General features: G+C 43.0%; 1 protein-coding gene across 1 annotated transcript in view; it reads left to right on the top strand.

Annotated features, from left to right (window-relative positions):
* ARHGAP42 (Rho GTPase activating protein 42) overlaps window positions 1–25,649 on the top strand; it is a 425,019-nt gene that overhangs the window by 225,434 nt on the left and 173,936 nt on the right. The window contains exon 4 of the mRNA XM_030200225.1: window positions 22,220–22,291. Coding sequence (XP_030056085.1) covers window positions 22,220–22,291 — 72 coding nt within the window. The remainder of the gene's footprint in view (window positions 1–22,219; window positions 22,292–25,649) is intronic.

Here is a 25,649-nt window from a genome sequence, read left to right on the forward strand (position 1 = left end):
AGTCTCTAGATTCTGCTTTCCTTCGTTTCGCTTAACTCTTCTGCCAGGGTTTCCTGGCCATTTGTCATTTTTCTCTCCTTTTTCTTTGCTTTCTTCAATATTTTTCTGCCTCTCTCTGTGTCCAGATTTAATTCATTCTTACTATCCATTCTTTAATTTCCTTCATCTACTTATGGCTTTTCATCTTTTTCTCACCCTTGTTCTCCCCATGCCCCTTCCTCTTATTCTCCAATCTTTCACTACTCCCCCTTTCCTTGCAGCCTCTCCTCTTTCTCTCCCCATCCTTCCAGTGTCTCCCCTCTCTCTCCCCATCCTTCCAATAGTCTCCCCTCTTTCTTTCTGCATCCTTCCATCCAGTGTCACCTCTTTCTCCCTACCCTTCCATCCAGCATCTTCCCTCTTTCTCTGCCATCCTCCCATCTGTTTTCCCTCTTTCTCTCCCCATCCTGCCATCTGTTTTCCCTCTTTCTCTCCCCATCCTTCCGTTTCCCCTCTTTCTCTGCCATCCTCCCATCTATTTTCCCTCTTTCTCTCGCCATCCTTCCATTTTCCCTCTTCTCCCCATCCTGCCATCTGTTTTTCCCTCTTTCTCTGCCATCATTCCATCTGTTTTTCCCTCTTTCCCCATCCTTCCATCCATTTTCCCTCTTTCCCCATCCTTCCATCTGTTTCCTTCTCTCTGCCATCCTTCCATCTGCTTTCCCTCTCTCTCCCCATCCTTCCATCCGTTTTCCCTCTTTCTCTGCCATCCTCCCATCTGTATTCCCTCTTTCTCTCCCCATCCTTCTGTTTTCCCTCTTTCTCTGCCATCCTCCCATCTGTTTTCCCTCTTTCTCTCCCCATCCTGCCATCTGTTTTCCCTCTTTCTCTCCCCATCCTTCCGTTTCCCCTCTTTCTCTGCCATCCTCCCATCTATTTTCCCTCTTTCTCTCGCCATGCTTCCATTTTCCCTCTTTCTCCCCATCCTGCCATCTGTTTTCCCTCTTTCTCTGCCATCATTCCATCTGTTTTCCCTCTTTCCCCATCCTTCCATCCATTTTCCCTCTTTCCCCATCCTTCCATCCATTTTCCCTCTTTCCCCATCCTTCCATCTGTTTTCCTTCTCTCTGCCATCCTTCCATCTGTTTTCCCTCTCTCTCCCCATCCTTCCATCCGTTTTCCCTCTTTCTCTGCCATCCTCCCATCTGTTTTCCCTCTTTCTCTCCCCATCCTTCCATTTTCCCTCTTTCTCCCCATCCTGCCATCCATTTTCCCTCTCCCATTCAGGCCCACCAGCCCCAGCTCCCATTGCCGGCCACTGCTGCTTTTCCTGATGAGCAGCAGGGCCGGCGCTAAAAAAGAAGAAGCGCTCAGCTGACTGAGCTGAGCGCCAACGCGTCGCTAACCCCCGACGAGAAAAAATGTTTTAAAAAAAACGCGGCACTGCAGGCAGCTTCGAAGCATTGGCTGCTGGCTCTGCAGGCTCCTTCCGTCTCTTACGTCACTGCCCCTGCTTCGCTACAGGGCAGTGATGTAAGAGACGGGAGGAGCCTGCACAGAGCCAGCAGCCAATGCTTCGAGGCTGCCTGCAGTGCCGCATTTTTTTAAAAACATTTTTTCCTCTTCCTTAGCGACGCGTTGGCGCTCAGCTCAGTCAGCTGAGCGCTTCTTCTTTTTGTAGCGCCGGCCACTGCTGCTCATCAGGAAAAGCAGCAGTGGCCGGCAATGGGAGCTGGCGCTGGGCGGGCCTGGACTGAAATTGGGTGGGCCTGGGCCCACCCAGGCCCACCCGTAGCTACGCCCTGATTCAGAGACAAAGCAGTATAAACATGGGTATGTCAGGTAAGAAAAACAGATGTGAGGCTGAAGGTAAGGCCTTGGATACCTAGGGGAGAGGCCTCTAAAAAGTCCAATTCACAGATATATGGGCCCGATTTCCACTGAAAAAGACAGGTTTGTACCATTCTGCATCATTTGAAAAGAAATATTTTCTTCAGTTTGTTTTATAGAAAAAGTGTTTTGTTATAAGTTTAACACCATTTATCAATTCAACATTGTAATAAGAACACAATCTAGTCAGAAATGGAATTTGTACTTCTACAGTTACCCAGGATTTCCCTATCCCCTCGTTGTCTAAACATTATTCTTCAATTTCTTTGTAATTCATAAAAGTTCTTTATGCACTTTATCCTGTTTAACATGGACATCCCTGCACCTTTTTATATGCCAAAAGTATTTAAAAGCACATTTTGAAGTCTCCTGGTTAATGAGCCTGAAAGTATGCATAAACCAATTTATTACCTCTTCCCTAGCTTGCAACGAAGACAAGTGTTCCATTTGCAATAAGACATACATTTTGTTTCCAGTTTTTTAAATATACTACTTAGTAACTTCATTGTGTGTCCCCTAGTCCTTGTACTTTTGTAATGAGTAAACAAGTGATTCTTGTGTACCGGTTCCATTCCACTCATTATTTATAGACCTCTCTCATATCTCCCCTCAGCTATCTCTTCTCCAACCTCTCTAGTTTTTCCTCATAGAGGAATCATTCCACTCCTTTATCGCCTTGGTTGCCCTTCTCTGTACATTTTTTTAAATTCAGCTATAATCTGTTTTGGGATACGATGACCAGATTTGTACAGAATAATTAAGGTGCATTATAGAGGCATTATAGTATTCTGTTTTATTCTCAGTTCCTATACTAATAATTCCTAATGTTCTTGGACACTAGAATCATAAAAAATATAATATCTGTCATCCCTCCTGTCCTAGTGGACAAAACATTTCAATCAGGCAAAAGAAACTATCTTTCAAATTCCACAAATCTATAATTTCCCAGACGCATCCAGCCTTGGCTGGGGAGATTATATAAGTGGGCTTCACACTTAGGGCTTGTGACCTGCTCAGAAACAACTTCATTGAATAAATTTCCTGTAGTGCTCTAAAACCTTTCAGAGGTTCGTTGATAACGAACTTATCCTAATTCAGAGAGACAATGACTGTAGCATTGTACTTCATTAATAAGCAGAGAGGAACAAGATCTTAACTCCTGTGTTAGGAGACTGTTAGAATGTGGAGCTAGGCCATTTCTTATAGAACAACTCTCAAAGCCACATATCTTGGCAGGCATAGACAACTATTTTTGGGCAACTTTATCAGCCCACTAGGACTTTATGGTCAGGTTACCTTCCATCTTTTCATCTTATCCAACTTGAAACTAGGAGGAAATTTATGTTTAGAATTATGGGACCCAAACTATGGAATGAATAGCCTGTGTCTTTCTGTCATATCACTTCTTTTTTGCAGTTCAAAAAAGAACTTAAAACATGGCTGTTTCAAGAGGCCTATAGTATTGAGACTCATTAGCTAGTGTATTTATTGTGACTATTATGCGATTTAAAAAAAACTGTTTTTGTTGTATGCTGTTGCATGTGATAGTTGTGTTAGTTATTATGTATGTCTTTTGTAACCCACCCAGAACTTTGGAGCAGGGTATAAAGTTGTTAAATAAATCTAGCAGACAGACTAAGTCAAATCCTGCTTCTCCATGAATGGCCACCTGCAAGATTTTTGAAAAGTGGACACCCTTTGATAGATTTTTTTGCCACTGCATTCTACACGAAGGTTCCTCAATTCAGTTCCAGGCTAGGGACGGACACATGGCAAAGTAGCCTCAGATACCTTTTTTCCTTCATTGAAGACAGTGTCTTCTGTATGCATATCCTTCAATACCTCTAATAGCAAAAATTCTTCTGATAACTTTGTTTGGTTGAAGCAAGTTTGGTTCCCTCTTTTGGAGTTTTTCTGGAATGAAACTGGAATATCTTCCAACCTTGATCACACAAGATCAAGGAACCATGTTGCATCAAAAGAGACCCTACCCTTCACAGTTTAGGTGTTAAAGGCTTAACATTGACTTTCTTGAGCTAACCTAATGGTGTTTCTCACGTGTTGACCTCTAGAAGGGACTCTACTGGAGGTTGTACAATTTTAATTGCAAGAGATTTGTTGTGTGGTCAGACAGGAAGTCCCTGTCCCACACAAACACTGCTTGAATACCTTCTACATCTGAGTCCAATCTCAAGACCAGCTTTATTTAGGTACACCATCATGGGCTTATCTCCATCATGTAGAAGGTAAACCCATCTCTGTTCAGCCATTATTTGTTTGCTTCATATGGAGCTTGCTTCTATTGAAACCACCTGCAGCATCATAGGATCTCAGTGTGGTATTAAGACAATGCAAACTCAATTTGAGCTACTTACTATGTTCCATCTGTAGTACCTTGTTTTCAGTGTTGATTGTTTCAGCTTGCAGTGTAAGTGAGCACCAGGATCTAGTAATGAATCCATTTTACATTAAATTTTTCAACAGTAGAGTGATTCTATATATCCATTCAAAGTTCCTTGCCAAGATAGTGTTGGAGTTCCATCTTAACCAGTCAGTAGCTCTTTCTCAGACCTCATGCCCACAAAGGTGAAAGTGCACTGTATATTTCAGACTGCAAGAGGGCATTGACATTCTGTTTTTTTAAAGCCCATAGGAAGTCTACCCAGCTTTGTTTCTTTTGACCCTAAGAAGATTGGAGCTGCCATCATCAAACACACACATTCGAATTCTCTAGCAGACTTTGCTTCCTTTCCTTATCCCCAGACAAGCGTATCCCTAGAGACTGGATTTGCAGGGCTGCAACATGAACCTTTCTGCATACTTTCATAATATACAGCATTTATTCATAAAAACTTGTATACCATTTTTATGAAAAGTAGTCATTCAAATTCAAATGAAACAATGAAATGAGCAAATAGTCTTCAAAACTTTTCTGAATAAAGTCAGAGACAAATACACCCTTAAACCAAAGGTAAATTATTCCAGAGATCTGGACCCATAACCCTGAACTTTTGTTTTCTCAATTTCTCATATTTTGGAATCTTATCGAGGACCAGTTGTAAATTTCTGATTTTAGAATATAGAGGTCTGCTAGGGCTATAGAGCATAATCAGTTCCTTCAGATATTGTGGACAAGAGTCAGGAGAAACTTTAAACTATAATGTTAACAATTTAAAGTGACAGCTCTTACAGGGAGCCAATGAAGCTAAAAGAATAAAAGATGGGCACTATTCCATTTATCCTTCCCAAAAAGAAGTCTAGCAGCCATATTTATTTTTACTCATAATAGCTGACATTCCGATACACAGCAAATTGCAGTAATCAAGTAGGCATACGAATAATGTTTTCGTTGATATTCTCAAAATGTTCTTATCCAAATATGACTGTAGTTGGTAAATAGCCTTCAATTAAGTTTTTGAGTTACAAAATTGAAATGTTCTTTGTTAGAAGACCTGTTTATACCTTATTAGGCATTACCTGAATACCCTCTTAATGCTATGCTTTATGAGAGGTGCTTGGGAATGAAATATGGCTTTTATTTACCTCAATGTAATAGTTACACAGATTAATTAACAATTTTAATTAAGTTCTGATTAAAGAAATATGTGGAAACTTACAATCACTGTATCTCAGTAAGATGTTAAGTTTAATATTTCCACACAGAGTCAATACCTCTTATTCACTCTAGCTTACCCCAAGATTGGTGAATGGTCTTAAACTTTGCTAGTTGCTGTCAGGCCAGTACTGTTCCAAAGAGAATCTGATTTAAAACAGAAATGTTACTGTAGCAACACTTAAGATGTTAACTCAGTTTGAATAGAGATTTCTCATTTCTGCCCAGGGCAGAGGCACATTTTTCCAGTTCCCCTGCTGGGCTGGAGTCCACCTTTTTTCACATACTCCAACTCATTCACTCTCCCATTCTTACTCTCACACTCCCCTTCTCTGATTCTATCAAATATCCAGGAAATCCAGTATTAAAGTATTTAGGATTTGTCTCCATAGCCATTAATGGTGTGTCCTGTCATTGGCTATCAACAGACTAACATGAAAGTAATTGAACTTTGCATTTTATGATTGGTCCACCTTAATGAGGATTATGTAATGATGGTTGGTCCTATGAATCAAAGGCCTAGTCAGCTTAAGCATATACAACCCATTTTCTGATAGGTCCATCAAAGGGGAATCTCTGCAGACCTACCCTCTGACCACCTTCATGGGTGGGCATAATTGGGCTTGGGTTGTCATGTCCTCAGGCCACCTAATGCATCACTGTTCTTCTGTCCCATGATCTCACCTACAGTATGCAATCCAACTCCTCCAGCTCCATGTTGCACTGCTCTTTGGTACACCAGCTTGGAATAATAATGCTGATGGCTTAATTCTCCTAAAAATACAGTTCATGCCTGGTCTGAACAGCTAGGAAGCAAAGCCTAATTTGACGTAACTTCCCTATAACCTACAAGCCCAAAGCCACCCCAGAACTAACCATAACATCTTGCCCTGCTCCACCTTTACCAAGCATCACCCTCAGACAGTGTATCACAGACACCATAGAATATCTATATGGTCAAATTTTGAAACCATAATCCATTCGGTATGCTGTATTCCTCCAATTCCCAGATAGGGAGTCTTTGAAAAGTTGCTAACTACTAAGCCTGATTCATCAAAACAATTCTTTAACTGAAGAAGAAAACAGTTAAGGGTAGTAACCTGCTGTATGCTATTATGAGTTATTGGAACCAAAAATCTGAATGTCATCTGCATACAAAAATGTGTGGAACCTGAATTCACAAACCAACTAAATTATAGGTTGCAAATAAATCTTAAAAAGTAACTGAGACAATGGGGACCACTGTAGGACCCCACATTCCCAGGCACACATCTGGAACCGTATGCTACTTATTTTGACTTGAAATTTACGACTCAAAAGAGGAGTGTAACTGTTTTAAAGACTTTATCTTTCAAACATAATAGAACATCTGGTAAGCCTAATCAAAGGTGGCGATAAGGTTCAAGGAAAGCAGAAGACGCTTAGGTTCTGTTATAGAATATGCTCCTCCTGCCTGCCCTAGGGGTGACTAAATGGAGGTGCCTAGTTATGGAATTGTTCCCAAATGTTTAAATACTTCTGTCAGGTTCTCAGGTTCAGAGCCCGCAGGGCAGGGCTCTGGAGCAAACGTGAGCCCTTGGGCTGCTGACGAGGAGCGACAGCAGCAGGCAAAACCCACCAACCAACGCTGGGCAAGCACACTGGCACTGGCAGGGACTGCAGGCACCGGCCAGCGAGCCGGAACACACAGACTGGAATCCCCCGCATTGGAGGACACAAGACTGGAACACTGGACTGCAATCCCCCGGACTGGAGGACACAGGACCGGAACACACACCGGACCGGAACACACTAGACTGGAGTGCACCAGACTGGAACACACACCGGACCGGAACACACTGGACTGGAGCACACTGGACTGGTCCGTACAGCTTCACCTGCGCTTGGCCACTACCCCCCCCCCCCAAGGGTTGAGCCCTTGGGTTTGAGTGGCCGGCAGGACTTACCGGATACCGGATGACACAGGGACCAGGACTGGAAACAGAAGTACTCCTAAACCTAAACTGACCTAAGTGCTCCCAAGCCCTAAACCAGCAGAAGTGTTCCTAACAGTAAACTGACAAAAGGACTTCCTAAACCCTATACTAAACAGGAGCTCCTAAGCCCTGCGTAACAAAGGGACTTCCTAAGCCCTAAACTAACAGAGCAGAGAACTAAACACAAAGCTAACACAGGTGCTACTAAGCACCAAGCTACAAGCAGTGCTCTACAACTCTAAACTAACTAAGGTGCTCCTCTGCACCAAACAACCAGAAGAGCTCCTAGCACTAAAAGGGAAGACAGGGGAGCCACAAGGAAAAAGCAGGGAAGCTAACACATAAGCCAAAAGTGCTTCCAAAGCACCAGACCCAACTGTGCTTCTAAAGCACCAAACACAAACAGCAAAGACTGCAATGCTCCCAATAGCACAAACACCAGAAGCATTTCTAACAGCAAAATCTGTAGTGTTCCTAACAAAGCCAAACCCTGAAGTACTTCTAACAGCAACAGAGCTTCCAAAGCCCTACACACAGCAATGCTTCCAAAACCAAGAGGGAAAAGCAGGGGAACCACAAGGGAAAAGCAGGAAAGCAAACACACAGTCACAAGTGCACACTGCACTCACACTAACCTGGACCTTTAGCAAAAGCAAGCAGGGAAACTAGACACAAAGTCAGAAGTGCACACTGCACCACCCTACCTAAAGCAAACGGAACCGTTGCAAAGGCACTGAAGGAAAGAACACCACTTCCTTATCAAGGCCCTCCCAGATGATGTCACACTCCCTAGACCCAGGCAATAGCACACTGACCCAGAGAGGCCCAACCCAAACCAATGCAGTCCCGTGAAGCACTTGAAGCCAGTACACCCAAAAAGGAAGCAGAGCAACTCAGGCAACACCCACAACTGCAGTAAAGTGAGACAGTTAGAGTCATGCTGCTGGAAGCTGCCAGCACAGAGAGAGAGAGAGCCAGCTCAGAAAGGACAGACAAAAGAAACAGAAGCCAGCTAAGCTGACCACCAGGAAAAAAGTAAGTTTGAGAGGGGTTATGACCACAATCATAACAACTTCACATGTATTCAGAACTGCTGCTTTTTTGCTGCCCTAACTTAAACCATGTAACTACACAGATACTGCTGCGGACAATGTTTTAGCAGAGCATCTTAAAGTTCTTCTCTTTGAACCAACCTGCTAACCCTTGCTTTTAGTAAATTCAAAGTGAGTTTAGTCCTATGGCAGCATCTGGTTTTTGAACGGGAGGGTCTAGTGCTCCCCTTTCATGTCCTTTTTACAAGCTCTTTATAATTTGAGATCACTGATCAGAACATTTTAAAGCCTTTTTTTTTCTTGTTGTAATGTTTTCACAAGTAGTACTTTCAATAAAATATTTGTATGTAATGGAATAAAATATATAAAATAATATTTTTCCAGAATGTACCACCAAATCATCATACTTGTTACAAAATACCACTTTGTGGTGTTGTTATTTTTTTGGCATAAATCTCGAAATAAACAATTATCACACTTTCTGCAATTCCTTGTTTATTTCTTTTATAAACCTCAGTATTTCATCTTAAGCATTAGACAGTTGGAGGACTGAACAAAATGTCATATTTTCCCATAAACCTAACTAGTGTACTGTCCTATGCCTTCCTAAATAGCTCTACTGTAGAATGGACTTTAATAATACCATAGTTTTACTTATACCTTATTTATACCTTAGCACTGTTATGGCTTGACACTTCTTGCAAGCTGTTCTATTGCCAACAAAGTGATAATCAGGTATATGCTTTCTGCCTCCAGGGCATTTAGTTACAAGTAACTGAACAAGTATGGTAACATACATGGGAGTTCTGAAACAACATAATATTTCAAATGCTAGTGGAAGAGAAGCATACAGATTTTATATTATAACTGGACTAGAAAAGCCACTGTGTATTAAAACTAGAATGAGATCATCCTATATAATAATTCTCACCACCCACGTTCTAATCAGGAACTGCCTGTGTCTGTGCCTCCTTCTTGAACTAGGCTCCGTAGCCAGGCTGACGTCACTAACAGGTGATTCCAAGTGGTAGGGAGCGGAGCATCAAACAACGACCCTCCTCTCTCTCTGCCCCCCCTGCAGCCACCCATGTCCAGTGACCCTCCTACCCCCTGCCCCCCCTCCAGCCACCCATGTCCAGTGACCCTGCTCTCTCACCTGCCCCTCCTTCATCCATCCATGTTGTGTAACGAATTCTTCGGGGCAGGCAGGAAAGATCCCTGGTCCTGCCTGCCCGCTGCTGGCGCTGATGCTCCCTCGCTGCTGGATCACTGTTCAAAATGGCCGCCGATACTTACAAGGGCGGCCTCCAAGACTTCAGCAGAAGTCTAGCGAGTCCGCCATTGGAAGTCTCGGCGGCCAGTTTGAATAGCAACCTGGCAGCGGGGGAGCACCAGCAGTGGGCAGGCAGGGGATCTTTCCTGCCTGCCCCGAAGATTTCGTTACACAACCTGGGTGGATGAAGGAGGGGCAGGTGAGAGAGCAGGGTCGGTGGACATGGGTGGCTGCAGGGGGCCAGGGTGAGAGGAGGGTTGCCGCTGGACATGGGTGGCTGCAAGGGGGGCAGGGGGAGAGGAGGGTCGCAGGACATGGGTGGATGCAAGGGGGGCAGGGGGAGAGGAAGGTCGGTGGACATGGGTGGCTGCAGGGGGCGAGGAAGTTCGCTGGACAGGGGTGGCTGGAGGGAGGGGGTGAGGGGGTCCTAAGACCAGAAGAAAGGTGGGGGTGGAAAGGGGACCTCAGAACATAAAGGGAGGGGAGGGGGGCGCACACTCACACTCACTCTCTGTCTATCACATACACTGTCTCTGACACACTCTTTGTCTATCACATACAATGTCTCTACACACTCTCTGTCTAACACCCTCTCCATCTTTCACACACACACTCTCTCTCTCTCAAACATACACTCCGAGGAAAACCTTGCTAGCGCCCGTTTCATTTCTGACAGAAAAGGGCCTTTTTTACTAGAATGAACATAGCTTGCAAGATTCATTCACAAACAAACCCATTTCAAGACCATGACTTGAGAATATAAAACCAAGAAGATGAACCAGATGTTTTCCCTGTAAATGTTTGAACCAGCAGTGACTATGCTACTTGCTTGTAAATTGAAATGAACAGTATTGAACATGGAAGAAGTTCTTAATTTCCTCCTTAAAATGGAATAAGGGATACCCTTTCGTAGGAGAGAATATCTGATCTGTACATCTTATGAGAGTTTTTGGAGTGTTGTTGTGCTGTTCCCCAATGAGAAAAAGCAGTACTGCAAGAGTGCAGCTGATGTTGTCTGTATAAATGGTGTGAAGACATAAAAAGATAATTCTGAGTCGTACCTTTGAGTAGTCTGTGCTTAAGGTGGGAAAAGAGAGGGTTGTTGAAAATGATGCATGTCTCAACTCAGCACACAGACAGTATAATGCTTATTTTTTAAAGCATTCTTTTTCGCTTGATCCTATAATGACTTCTCTAAGCTTGCTGCAGCCTTGTTTCAACTAGTAGTCATGGAGAACACAAGTTCCGACAGCATTTGATAGCTCTAGAATTAAAACTTAGTCCCTTTAAAGAAAATATAGCCTTCCTGTATTATAAAAACATTTCCATTGATGATTTATGAGCTCTCCCTTGTGGCAATTTATTTGAACTAGTTGAAATAGCAAAAGAACTAATGACAGGAAATATAATATTTTGCTGGCTTTTAAAAACAGATACAAACATGTCCTGGTGTGGTTTGTATATTAAAAAGTTTAACCCACAGTTAAAAATGTTAATTGAATAAACAAAGCATAAATCATATTGCTGTTTGTTTTCTGCTTGTGAAATTTTGTTTAACATATTGCAGATACCATTTAACTGTGTAAATAGAGAATGAATGTTTGACATTGCTAATTTTGCTTTAATTGCATTTTGACTTTCACATATGATAATATGTATTATTTGATAGAGTGTATTGTGAGAACTCTATATTACTACATTTAAGGAGCCCTTTTTCTAAAGCTTACTTAGACGATTAGCTGGACCAATATAAGCCTGTATTAATATGAAGCAATTCATGGAATTTTATGCAAAAAATTGCCCCATGTAGTCATACGCAAATGCTTTCAAGCCTCTTTCTTGATGGCAAAATATAAACAGACCAGAGGATGGGAAGGGTGGTGAATATTGCAACATTTTAGGCCCTGTTTACTAAGCTGCGCTGTAGGTGCGCTAACTTTTTAGCACGTGCTAAAATTAGAGACATCCATAGGAATATATGGGTGTCTAGCATTAGCATGCACTAAAAAGATAGCATGCCTACAGTGCGGTGTAGTAAACAGGGCTGTTTAAGATACATTCATTTTTGCAGTCAAGAAGAGTGGAGGAGAAGTGGCCCTGTTGAAATCATTCTGGCCTTGATTTGTCCTTTAAATTTAATTTTGAAGGAAAAAGGGGTTTGCTTTAAGCTGACCTCCCATGTAGGACTTTTGTCTTTAGTGCAAACCATCTGGTCCCATTACTCTGCATCACTTGAAGAAAAGACCACAGGAATCCTGAAAGCTTTCATTAGTAAACACTGTTTGACCCTACAAAGATATCATCTCTTCCCTACTACTTTGTTGGTTTTCTTTTAACTCCTTTTATTTCAAAGCACTTTTAAACATTTGCCTCACAAAGTTCCCGTTCAGCCCCAGGTGTTAACCATTGATGGCGGCCAATATTCTCTTCCTAAAATAGTTAAAAGGAGACCCTTTGAAAAATTCTAGAATGCAGTGCCCTAAGTCAGAGCATCAAATCTGCTGATGAAATCAGTAGCTAAAAATTGTGACGTGTTTTCCTACTCCTTTAACTGATATTGGAATGCTGCTTATGTGCTTTGATATAAGAAATGGTCTCATGTTTGTCTAGCTAAAAGAGTCTTTGATTCCAGGATTTCCTAGTTTATCTTGTATTGGCTTTTTGGTCTTGTATTTTTATTTTTTTTTTTTATTTTAGTGTTTGCAGAATGTCTAAATAAAATTATTTTTCAAGGCAATACCCTGTCTTGTTTACTGTAAAGTATGAGCGCTAGTGTCTGTTGTCCGGGCTTCAGCCATGGCTCCATACGCACTTCTTTCATAAACATTTATAATTTATCTTGCTACCATTCATGTGTCATACGTCTGTTACACCTGCACACATTTTCTGTGCTATTACAAAATAACAGGGTCCTTTTACCAAACGGTAGTAAAATGTGGCCCACAGTGGTGTGAGTGCACTTGATTGCCATGCGCGGAGACCATCTTTTACCACCTTGGGTAAAAGGTCATTTTCTTTAAAGTGCCAGTAAATAGCCATGCACTAACGAAACACATTTGGCATGCGACCATTTTCTGGGGGAGTCCTTACCGCCTCCTATTTAGGAGGCGGTGAGGGCTCTGGCAATAACGTGGCAGTAACTGGGCAGCACACAATGCTGTCCAATTACTGCCAGGCACACTGTCAGCACTAGAAAAACAAACAAAAAAACCCCTCCAATTTCTTAGCACTGGAAACAGCGTGTGCCAAAAGCTGGAACTACCAGTAGTAGATTCCCGAGCGAGCCCAGTAGTAGGGCCGATTTCCCATGCGCAAAATCGGCGTTAGCCCTACCACTGGGTAGTAGAAGGGCCCCAGCAGAATCCCAACTTTTTTTTTTGTAGAGTGGAGTGCAGATGAGAAGATGAGTCATAGAAGCACTTAGTCCCCTGAAGAAGCTCCATAGTGAGTGAAACGGAGAGCCCCGTTGGGCAGAGTGAAAGCTAAGTGACTTCAGAATTATTTGTCATGATATAGTCTTTGTAATTACTGAAGATTAAGATGAAGAAAACAAAAGAAAAATTACAAAAATTTTAATAATTCTAGAAAAAAAAGTTAAAAATTAAGCCAGTGAATTTGGATGAAAATATGTGGAAGTTTTTTGACCTATGATAATACCGGAGTCTGTTATGTGCTGGTACTAAGATATTACACTTGCTGCTGTGCCTAGACGTTTAAGGTCTCTTCCTCCATTAAATCATTAAACACTGGGTTGATCTTAAATATCACGGTGTGAATGATAAAGTATAGAGCCTAGATAGGCATTTTTTCAGCTTGGGATTCTGTTTGTGCAAGCATTTTTTGCTGAGATTTTTGTCCAGACATTTTTGAACATTAGTAAAAGGGCCCCAATATGTTATATTAAGCCAGTACAGGAGGCATGTAAATGTACTGGACAATAACATTTTTAAAATGTGGGTGTCTGCTGCAAGTACTGTAGTTAATTACTGCCAGACAAATTTCTGTTAAGTACTTTACAAGTGGTTATTAAAGAGATGTTAGTAAGATTGTCTTGTCTTTATTTACAGATGATACTAGGATCTGAAAAAAGGGTGACTACTCTGGTTGGGATAGACAAAATGAGGGCTGAGCTAAGAAATATTGGGGACTGGCCAAATAACTTGGTAGGCAAGTCACTTATGCCATTGCAATGGCAAGTATAAGGGAGCGTACCTGGATGTGTGCAAATAATGTTTGGTTTTGTTTGGGGTTTTTTTTGTGAAAATATCTTTATTAGTGAACTAAAGCTGTACACGTCAACAAGCATAAAAACAATGTGAACAATACCGAAATGAGGCGTAGGGTTCCAAATGGTATCCAGTAGAACATTAAATCCCCATTAAAGCAATTCAATAAGGAATAAGTTGGGGAGTGTCAGTAGGTGGAATACTTAGGGGACCTTTTACTAAGGCGTGCCTAAACGTGTAGGTGCTGCGCTGGTGTAGGCGTGTGTTTTGGATGCATGCTGGTCCATTTCCTCAGTGCACCTGGAAAAAAAGGCAAAATTAAAAACAACGCATGTCTATTTTCAGCCTGAGACCTTACCGCCACCCATTGACTTAGTAGTAAGGTCTCACGCGCTAACCGGGCAATAAGGGTTCAACGTGCGTAAACTGCCGATTACCGCCAGGTAAGCGCCACACGGTAGAAAATAGGAAATATTTTCTATCACGTGTTTGGGCGTGCACCAAAAATGCAATTACTGCCCGGGGCATGCAGTAGCTGGGTGGTAGTGCCAAGTTGACACATGTTGGATTCACGTAGGCACCCATGCGCCTTAATAAAAGGGCCCCTAAGACTTTTTTTTTTTGCAAATGCAACCTGGAACCATGTGTTTGGGATGCAGAAAACCAAGGCCTCCTTTTACTACAAGAAGTACTTCTGGGCTACCGCATCAGCCCGGCGGTACTTCCCACCCCTAGTGCGCTGTAATTTCCGGCACTGCAAAAATGTATTTTTGTAGCACCAGAGTGTACTTGGCAGTAGTCAGGCAGTGCCGCACGCTGCCCAGTTATTGCTGGGTTAACATGGGAGCCTTTACCACCATCTAAATGGGTGAAGGTAAGGACTCCACCCCCCAAATGGCCGCGCAGCAATTGCTTTACTTGCCGCCTGGCCATTTGCTGTAGGAAGACGAGACTTCCCTTTTACCAGCTACGGTAAAATGGGGCCTCAGCGCGTGTTAATCATACACCGATACCAGTGCTTGGCCCCCTTTTGCGGCAGCTTGGTAAAAGGGGGCCCCAAAGGAGCAATACACAGTGGTTATTTGCTAAGGTGGAGGGAAGTGATATGAGCCTTAAGGTTGGGAATCCAACAGTGTTCTTCTGGAGCATTCCATTGAAATGCTGTGTGATTCATTTTGCTACGCCAGCGTTTTGTAAGTTAGATGCCATGGATAAAAAGTTTAATAACTAAGCGGTGGGAAGAAGCTGAAAGTGGGTATCAATGGAACAATTTACAGATAATGGGACTAGCAGATTGCTTTAAAGGTGCAAACCCCTGAATTCTATAAAAGTCACTAAATATTGGCGCACAGATTTGGTCATGTGCCCAATTTTTGCATGCAATTTAATTTAATAAGGAGCCAATTAGTGCCAATAATTTAGAGCAATTATTGGTGCTAATTGGATTTAAATAAAATTTACACGTGGATCCAAAAAGGGAGCACAGCCATAAGAGGGTCATGAACGGATCAGTGTACCTTTAATTTAGGCACTTTGTTATAGAGTAAAGGGGATCCTTGCCTAATTTAGGCATGGGGATTTACACCAAAGTTTTATTCATGTAAATGGCCGAGCCTAAATGTGATGGTGATTCCCGGCACTTAGTGCAATTCTTTAAATGCTGCCTAACTTTAAGTGCCGTTTATAGAATAGCCCTAAGTGCTGTTTTTTATTTTTCGGTGCTATTTATAGAATTTAGTCCAAAGTATGTAGTTCATGCAAAACTGGGTTCTAAACTTGCAGGGCATAGACATTAAAAATATCTGTATTAAATTGGATGAGGCACGTCAAACCCTAGTACAAGAGCTGATAGGTCTTCTTTTCTTTATAGAGCTGAAAAAAAGCACACCAAAGCTTTGTCAGCATCCAGCAGCTATTGAAGGCATGATATAATAAAATATACTTCACTGTATGCAGCCAAGGTGCAAAATGGGCAGAGATGGGTAGTAACAAAGTACTTGTTCTTCATTACAATACTTAAGTACAATTTTCAGTACTTTTATTTGTAACGAGTTAAATATTTTCTTTTTGCAATACTTTTTACTTGTAACTCATTACAAATAAGCAGTACTTTAGTACTTAGTAACGAAGTACAAGGTACAAAAAGTATTTTTAAAAAAAGTATTTTCCCTGCCTCTGCTTGAACCCAGTTGGATACCACAGGAATGAGGACTGTGGTATCCAGTCAGGTTGAAGTAGAGGAAGGGACAATAAAAGGAAGGCTGTCTGCTGCGTGCACTCCCGGGCCTCAGTTTGCTCTTCTAGAACCTACCTTTTGTACCCTGGTGGTCTAGTGGCCTCTTCAGGGCAGGAAGGAAGCCCACTCTTTGCCTGCTACCGCAGCTCTCTGCGATACAGCCACATATTCAAAATGGCTGCGAAGACTTCAAGCGGCAGTCTCAGGCTAAGACTTTAAGTGGTGGCCTCACAAGACTGCTGCTTCAAGTCTCAGCAGCCATTTTGAATATGTGGTGGTAACAGAGGGGCATTATCGAACATCGTCGGCCAAATAGATCGCCGGCGATCTATGTTGGCGGTGGCGCTACAGCTGGTCGGAACCGTATTATCGAAAAAGATGGCCGGCCATCTCTTTTTTTCGATAATACGGTTTAGCCCGGCCAAATGCGGTGGAGTTCGCCGGGTTTGAGATGGCCGGGTTTGTATTTCAGTGATAATGGAAAGTTTTGTTGGCCATCTCAAACCCCGGCCAAATTCAAGGCATTTGGCCGTGGGAGGACCCAGCATTTTTAGTGCACTGGCCCCCCTGACATGCCAGGACACCAACCAGCCACCCTAGGGGTCACTGCGCTGGACTTCAGAAAAGCTCCCACGTGCATAGCTCCCTTACTTTGGGAGCTGAGCCCCCCAAACCCACTACCCACAAATGTACTGCACCCACTAAAATTGTTCCAGGGACATGCATACAGCCTCTAGGACTTATTGCTGCTGTATAACTTTGGCATACCAGTTCACACCTGAAGACTAATCTCTCTAAACAAGTCCTTTCTTGAAATAAGCACGTTTACTCAGTTAACTGCAGATCAGAGGTTGTGCCCCACTGGCAAAGAGTCTCCTGGTAGTAAGATTAGCAGTAGGTCAGAGCTGGCACAATGGAGTACAATGCCCTCTTTCAGCACCATGCAAGGTAAGAACTATGTTCTCTAACGTGGGTAACACAGGAAAGGGATCTAAAAGTGGCTTACAAAAATGGCCACTACCGCATGGACTACAACAGGAAACAAAACAGGGCACACTCTGACCCAGTTAGCAGGGGGGGAAAAGCACCATGGGAGTAGAGCCCAATACCCTACACCCACCACAATACATTGCTATTGTGACTCTGCAGGGCACCTAACAGAAAAGGTGTCACACTCACCCGAGAGCCACATCGCAACCAGGGAAAGGCTGTCGGAGGATACAACACATTCTGCTGTCATGGAGGTGGGTACGGCATTTGAGGCTGGCAAAAACGGTTTTTAGTTTTATTTTTTTAGTTTGGAAGGGGATTGGTGACCACTGGGGGAGTATGGGGAGGTCATCCCCCATTCCCTCCAGTGGTCATCTGGTCAGTTGGGGCACCTTTTTGAGGCTTGGTCGTGAAAATAAAAGGACCAAGTAAAGCCTGCGAAATACTGCTTTAACGCTGCTTTGTTTTTTCCATTATCGGCAAAAAACGTCCATCTGGTAGTCACGCCCATGCCCGCCCATGTCCCACCTTCGCTAATCTACCGACACGCCCCCTTGAACTTTCGCCGCCGAAGCAACGGGAAAGCGGCGATGCAGTCAAAAATGCCGCTTTCGATTATACCGATCTCGCCGCTTTTAAAAAATCGTCGGCCATCTCCCGATTTGTGTCGGAAGATGGCCCGCGATCACTTTCGATTATAAGCTGGATAGTAACATAGTAGATGACGGCAGAAAAAGACCTGCATGGTCCATCTAGTCTGCCCAACAAGATAAACTCATATGTGCTACTTCTTGTGTATATCTTACCTTGGTTGGTATCTGCCATTTTCAGGACACAGACCATAGAAGTCTTGCCCAGAACTAGCCCCACCACCCAAACACCAGCCCCGCCTCCCAATCTCGGCTAAGCTTCTGAGGATCCATTCCTTCTGCACAGGATTCCTTTATGTTTATCACATGCATGCTTGAATTCCGCTACCGTTTTCATCTCCACCACCTCCCGCGGGAGGGCATTCCATGTATCTACCACTCTCTATCGCGGAGAACAGCAGTAGTGGGCAGAAAGGAATGGGCTTCCTTCCTGCTCTGAAGAGGCAAGCCAGCTATGCAGAGCTGGTGAAGGGGGGCTATAAAAAAAAAAGGGGAGCCAACCAAGCCCAGCTGGTGAGGGGGGGGGGGTTGTAAAATAGGGGAGCCTGAGGCCAGCCAGCTAGCCAAGCCAGCCAAGTCCAGCCAGCCTGCCCAAGCCCAAGCCAGCCAAACTCATCTGGTTATTGGAGTGGGGTTGGGGTGAGGTGCGGGGGCTGTAGAAAAAAAGTGAGGCACAGGGACAGCCAGCCAAACTGCCCAGTGCGTGTGTGTGTGTGAAAAAACCCGGGTATTCTGTTAGCATCAAGTGTTTATGTAGGACTGATCTTTACTAATTTAGGGCTTCTTTTACCAGCGGCGATCCTAGCCGGCATGACACCCGGGGCGGATCACCGATACCCCCCCCCCCCCCGGTGAAATGACACCCCCCCCCCGGGTGCACGCCGCTGGGGGGGGGGGGGTGCCGCGGCGCGCGCCTGTCAGCTGAGTTCGCTAAGTTCGCTGCAGCTCCCTCTGCCCCGGCCAGAACAGGAAGTAACCTGTTCCGGGGCAGAGGGAGCTGCAGCGAAGTTAGCGAAGTCAGCGAACTCAGCTGACAGGCACGCGCCGTGGCACCCCCCCCAGCGGCGTGCACCCGGGGCGGACCACCCCCACCGCCCCCCCCTTGGTACGCCACTGTCTTTTACAAAGCAATGGTACAGATTTCTACTCAGCAAAAGTGGCAAAACCCATTCAGTTCCTATGGGATTTGTTGCATGTACCATGGTTTTGTAAAAGGAGCCCTCAGCTTGTTTTGTTTTCCATAGGTGTATTAATGTTCTTCAGCCCACTGCAATGTTCAGGGTGTTTTTTTTTTCCTAGGGAGGACCTAGTGTGACCTCTTGGAAGTTAGTTTGTAAACATACTAGATTCTGTGGCTCAACTTGTTAAGAATACTTTTTACTTTGTAGTAAAAACGTAGCTTTAAGAGCTGTACTTTTATTACTTTTACTTGTGTATTTTTTAGAAGACTTTATACTTTTATTTCACTACTTTGGAAGCCAGTACTTTTACTTTTTTACTTGAGTACTTTTAAAAAGTAAGAAACCCATCTCTGAAAATGGGTATGTTGAAGAATTGTGACTGCAACATTTTTTTTGGTCTGGAGATTGCCTGATGTGGAGGCAGCCAGACAGCACTGGGGATGATAGTGGTAAATGACTTGTTAATATGTGTGAGTGCATAGTAATTTATATTAGTATATTTAGCCCTGAGAGTTGTGTAGAATATGAAGCACTGATAGGGCTGCAAGCTAGGATGGCAGTTGAATGTTATTTAAGCATCACCAACAGTGCAGTTTTTCTAGCAAAAAAAGGTGCTGGTACTCAAATGCTAGGCCATCCTTCAGGGGCGAGGTAATCACTGAGGGACCCACCCCACAACAGCCAGAACCCTGCAACCAGTCACAGAATCTATGACAAGGCAGAATTGATGTGTAGAGCCTGGGGGTCCATGGGTCAATTTTAGCAATGGAAAAGGTGCTGGTACTCAGTACCCCCAGGTACCCCCTCAAAAAAAGCTCTGATCCCAAGGAGAATATACCCTTAACTCTGCTGGTCAATAATACTTGCATATTAGCCTGTACCTTTTTTTGGCCTTTATATATAACTAGTGGCCAAAGAGTTTGGGCTGTATAAGAACATAAATATTGCTATACTGGGCAGACCGAAGGTGTATCAAGCCTAGCATCCTGTTTCCAACAGTGGCCAATCCAGGTTACAAGTACCTGCCAAGATCCCAAAACAGTACAATACATTTTATTCTACTTATCCTAGAAGAAAGCAGTGGATTTTCCCCAAGTCCATTTTAATAATGGCTTATGGGCTTCTTTTTTTTTTTTTTTAGGGTGCTATCCAAACCTTTTTAAAACCACATTAAGCTAATTGCTTTTACTGCATTCTCTGGCAATGAATTCCAGAGTTTAATAACATGTTGAGTGAAGAAATAATTTCTCCAATTTGTTTTAAATTTACTACTTTGTAGCTTCATTGCTTGCCCCCTAGTTCTAATATTTTTGGAAAAAGTTAACAAGTGATTCACGTTTACCCGTTCCGCTCCGCTCCTTATTTCATGGACCTCTATCATATCTTCCCTCAGCCGTCTTTTCTCCTAGCTGAAGAGCCCTAGCCACTATACGAGGAGGGTGAAAGTCATTTGAAGAGTTGGAAGGGAATGTCAGATTAGAACCCCCGACAAAGCTCAAAGATTTGCTTTGTCACCAAGTCACAGTACCTAAAATCGATCACTCTTGTACGGTGATTTGTTGGACAGTGTATGCACCACATCAGTGGCACTCATCATGCTAAAATGGAATGAAGATTTACAATTAAAGCTCAAAGTGAACTTCAACGGGATATGTACAAGGCCCATAAGGTGTCAGTTTTCTGCAGCTATGTTGAGATGCTCATTAGGTTTCTGCATTGTATTACATTGACGTCTAATATTTTTCAGTAGGTCTAATCCTTTTCATCGTCTGTGTCAGTGGAACTGTGGGGCATGGAGTACACACATTAATATGTGGTAGCACTGTTGTGTGGTTTCCCGGTTGTGGGAAAGGATGGGGGGGGGGGGGGCAAAGATAGAAAATATCTTTAAAATTCTGGTTGCTTTTTCCTTACAGTTGTGCCTGTTTGAGAATATGTAATGGCAGTGCCTTCTCTAAGGGAACTGTTAAACTATTCAGTTGATAAATGTGGCATTGTTGACCTGTTGCTCAGTTTTGGAAAACTAAGCCATAGATTGAAACATGGAAACATTGTGTTAATGTCATTGCTAAGGTAGCAAAGGCTCAAACATGCATTGACATATAAAAAAACACACACCTATATTAAGATATTGGAACCATGCTGGGCATACTGTAATGCTTAATTATCTTGAGATTCAGCATTACAGTGATTTGTTGATTAGCAAGTCTTAGGTTAATAAATTTCTGAATAAATTGTAATGTGAGAATTGGAAAGTAATGAATTTGCTATGATGAACCTGGTGGTTGTCTTAATTAAAAAAAGTTTAAAAAAAATTACAGAATACTGAATATCAGAAGTCAAATGTAAAATTGCTTTGCTCTAGTATTTTGGTTAGGTGTACACTTTTTGTACCAGACTGGTACTACATTTCCAGTTCTTGATGTACAAGATCTTTATATTTGTAGATTTTCTGGTAGCCTGATACCTTTGCTCTAAAATTATCTCCTCCATTATTTGAACTAATGGGATTAAAAGTACAGATGCTCATTGCTGTTCTCTTAAACTGTGCATCATTGTCTTCACTTGGGTATTTGACATGAGCAGCTTTATCATCTTCATTTAAGTATAAATTCTTTAAATTTGGCCTAATATGGGTTGATATTTTTCAGTTAACATTAGGATATAAAGAACATATGAATGAAATAAAGAAAAAATATTGACTTAGAATACAGAGAGAGGACCCTGGGTGCTTAGGTTTATACCTTAAATAAAAGCTTTAATTTAATCTTTTCTTTTTGATAAATGGCAGTGTGGAACAGGAGTGGGCAACCTCAGTCCTCGAGGGCTACAATCCGGTCAGGTTTCCAGGATTTCCCCAATGAATATGCATGAGATCTATTTGCATACAATGGAGGCAATGCATGCAAATAGATCTCATGCATATTCATAGGGGAAATCCTGAAAACATGACTGGGTTGCGGCCCTCAAGGACCAAGATTTGACCACCCTTGGTGTAGAAATACAGATCCAAACTGAAAATGCATCGCAGCTTACCAGTGGTTCTTAGTAATCAAACAAAATTCAGTGGTATGCTTTTGTTTTATAGATGTGTACGCAAAGCAAAAAAAAAAAAAATGCACCCATTTCACGATATTCTGTTTTCTTTTTCAGATACAGAATGCGAATGATGTTCTAATAGCACCACTTGAGAAGTTTCGCAAAGAGCAAATAGGAGCTGCAAAAGTAAGCAATGCATTTTCATGAATAGTTTGTACTTTAATGGGCTCAGCAGTTTTCTTTTACTACTCTAGATATCATGCTCACTTGGGATTTGTTCTAGACGTTTCCATGTATAATACCTGCATGCATATTTTCAAAGCACTTAGCCTTCCAAAGTTCCATATAAACCTATGGAACTTTGGAAGGCTAAATGCTTTGAAAATATGCCTCCTGGGGTCCTAAGTCCCTTCAATTAAGCACATCTACTGTGGTGACAATGCTTTTGCGAGAGTCCACAGAATTGGGATCTGTACTCCTACCCTGAGTTTCAGTAATGTCCAGTTTCCTATACTATACATAAAAAATACCAATGATTTCTTAATGTATTCAATACTGTGTAACTGTTGCACAGTGGCTGGGACTAACCTTCCCCATGTGAACATAGCTATAGATACTGAAATCCTAGCCATGCAGCTTATTTTATTTGCATTTTTAAAATTTTTCAATCTTTATTAAGCATCTTAATTTATAAAAGAGATCAACAAGCAAACCGACATTATCCATTAATACTGTATAAACAAAACACCACCCATTCCCTCTCTCCCCACCCCCCTAAAAAAAAGCTGAATGCTCAACCCAAGAAGACACCCATCCAGGATTCTTCAGCGGGCCCCCACCATTCAAAAATAGAATAAAAGTCCCCTCCCCTCCCTCTCACCCCAACCCTCGAGATACTTCACCTCCCCAACAAGAACTTAAAGGGTGAAAAGCATAAAAAACAGCTGAGTCCATTCCTCCTGGTCAGAATAGAATCCACAGTGGCAACGATCTATTGATTGCTCCACGTCTCTGGCCGCACAAATAGGTGTGGCTCAAGTCACTGAAGTAGGACCGCTAGATTGTTTGCATTCAGCTGCAATATCCCACTTAGCTGCTACAAGACAAATACATTTGATGAGTGTCTGCCACCGCCGTCCTCGCCAATTATCCAAGCCTAGTAAGCAAAGCTTGGCTCCTACTACTACTACTATTTAGCATTTCTATAGCGCCACAAGGCGTACGCAGCGCTGCACAAACATAGAAGAAAGACAGTCCCTGCTCAAAGAGCTTACAATCTAATAGACAAAAAATAAATAAAGTAAGCAAATCAAATCAGTTAATGTGAACGGGAAGGAAGAGAGGAGGGTGGGTGGAGGCGAGTGGTTACAAGTGGTTATGAGTCAAAAGCAATGTTAAAGAGGTGGGCTTTCAGTCTAGATTTAAAGGTGGCCAAGGATGGGGCAAGACGTAGGGGCTCAGAAAGTTTATTCCAGGCGTAGGGTGCAGCAAGACAGAAGGCGCGAAGTCTGGAGTTGGCAGTAGTGGAGAAGGGAACAGATAAGAAGGATTTATCCATGGAGCGGAGTGCACGGGAAGGGGTGTAGGGAAGGACGAGTGTGGAGAGATACTGGGGAGCAGCAGAGTGAATACATTTATAGGTTAGTAGAAGAAGTTTGAACAGGATGTGAAAACGGATAGGGAGCCAGTGAAGGGTCTTGAGGAGAGGGGTAGTATGAGTAAAGCGACCCTGGCGGAAGACGAGATGGGCAGCAGAGTTTTGAACCGACTAGAGGGGGGAGAGGTGACTAAGTGGGAGGCCAGCAAGAAGCAGATTGCAGTAGTCTAAACGAGAGGTGACAAGGGTGTGGATGAGGGTTTTGGTAGAGTGCTCGGAAAGAAAGGGGTGGATTTTACAGATGTTGTAAAGAAAGAAACGACAGGTCTTGGCAATCTGCTGGATATGAGCAGAGAAGGAGAGAGAAGAGTCAAAGATGACCCCAAGGTTTCGAGCTGAGGAGACAGGGAGAATGAGAGAGCCATCAACAGAAATAGAAAACAGGGGGAGCGAGGAGGTGGGTTTGGGGGGAAAATGAGAAGCTCGGTTTTGGTCATATTTAATTTCAGGTGGCGTTGAGACATCCAGACAGCAATGTCAGACAAGCACGCTGAAACTTTGGTTTGGATGCAAGGTGAGATATCAGGGGTAGAAAGGTAGATTTGGGAGTCATCAGCATAGAGATGGTAGGAAAAGCCATGGGATGAGATTAATGAACCAAGGGAAGAAGTGTAGATAGAAAAGAGGAGGGGACCAAGAACAGAACCCTGAGGTACGCCGACAGGCAGAGGGATAGAAGTAGAAGAGGATCCACCAGAGTGAACACTAAAGGTGCGGAGGGAGAGGTAGGAAGAGAACCAGGAAAGGACAGAGCCCTGGAATCCAAGTGAGGACAGGGTATTGAGAAGTATGCTGTGATCAACAGTGTCAAAAGCAGCAGAAAGATCAAGAAGAATGAGGATGGAATATTGACCTCTGGATTTAACCAGTAATAGGTCATTGGAGACTTTAGTAAGCGCAGTTTCGGTTGAGTGGAGAGGGCGAAAACCAGATTGTAGTGGGTCAAGAATAGCACGTGAGGAGAGAAAATCAAGGCAGCGGCGGTGAACAGGACGCTCAAGTAATTTGGAGAGAAAAGGAAGGAGGGAGATGGGTCGGTAATTAGAGGGACAAGTAGGGTCGAGTGGACAAGTAGGGTCCATAAGGAAACACAGTTCCCAGCGCCTGAGAAATCAAGCTGGTGACCTCAGTCCAAAAATCAGACACACCAGAACAAGTCCACTAAATGTTTAAAAAAGCCCTGTGAGCAGACCCACAATTCTAGCAAAGATCAGAAGCTGTGGAGAGGTACATCTGAAATAGCCTCTTCATGGTATAATACCATCTTGTATCAACTTTATATGCGCTTTCTTTAAACAAAACACAAATAGAAGCTTTTTTGACTTCATTAAATACCCTTTTCCAAGTGCTCAATTCAAGTTCCACACCCAGATCTCGCTCCCAATCCAACATAAATTTATATTTTTTAAAACTTTTCCCAATCAAAAACCTATAGAAGATCGAAATAGGTCCCTTCAATTTACTCAGTGCCCAATTTTTCAGATGTTCCATATCCTCAGGATCTACTCACAACCAGTTCTGAGAGATCATAAAATGCTTAACATGCAAATAAGCAAAAAGGTCACAGGATGGCAAATGGTTTGATTCATGAAGATCCGGAAACTGGACAATTTCTCCCAAGTCCAACAGTTGTCGAAAGCACACTAATCCCACCCGCTCCCACCCAGAAAACGTGCAATTCCTCTGCCCCATCGCAAATATTGGCTCATACTACAGAGGAGCTAGGGAAGAAATCCTAACCCCTCCACCATACCGCCTATGCACCTTCCGCCTGATATCCAAGAGGTGCTTCATAAAGGGATTAGTCACAGGAGTGTTAATAAGTTGACTCCCATTAGAGACCCACAGCAAATGATGCAGGGGAAAATCCAGGAAAAAAGCTTGTTC

Source organism: Microcaecilia unicolor, chromosome 4 (genome assembly GCF_901765095.1).
Source record: "Microcaecilia unicolor chromosome 4, aMicUni1.1, whole genome shotgun sequence".
In the NCBI taxonomy this organism is placed as follows: Eukaryota; Metazoa; Chordata; class Amphibia; order Gymnophiona; family Siphonopidae; genus Microcaecilia; species Microcaecilia unicolor.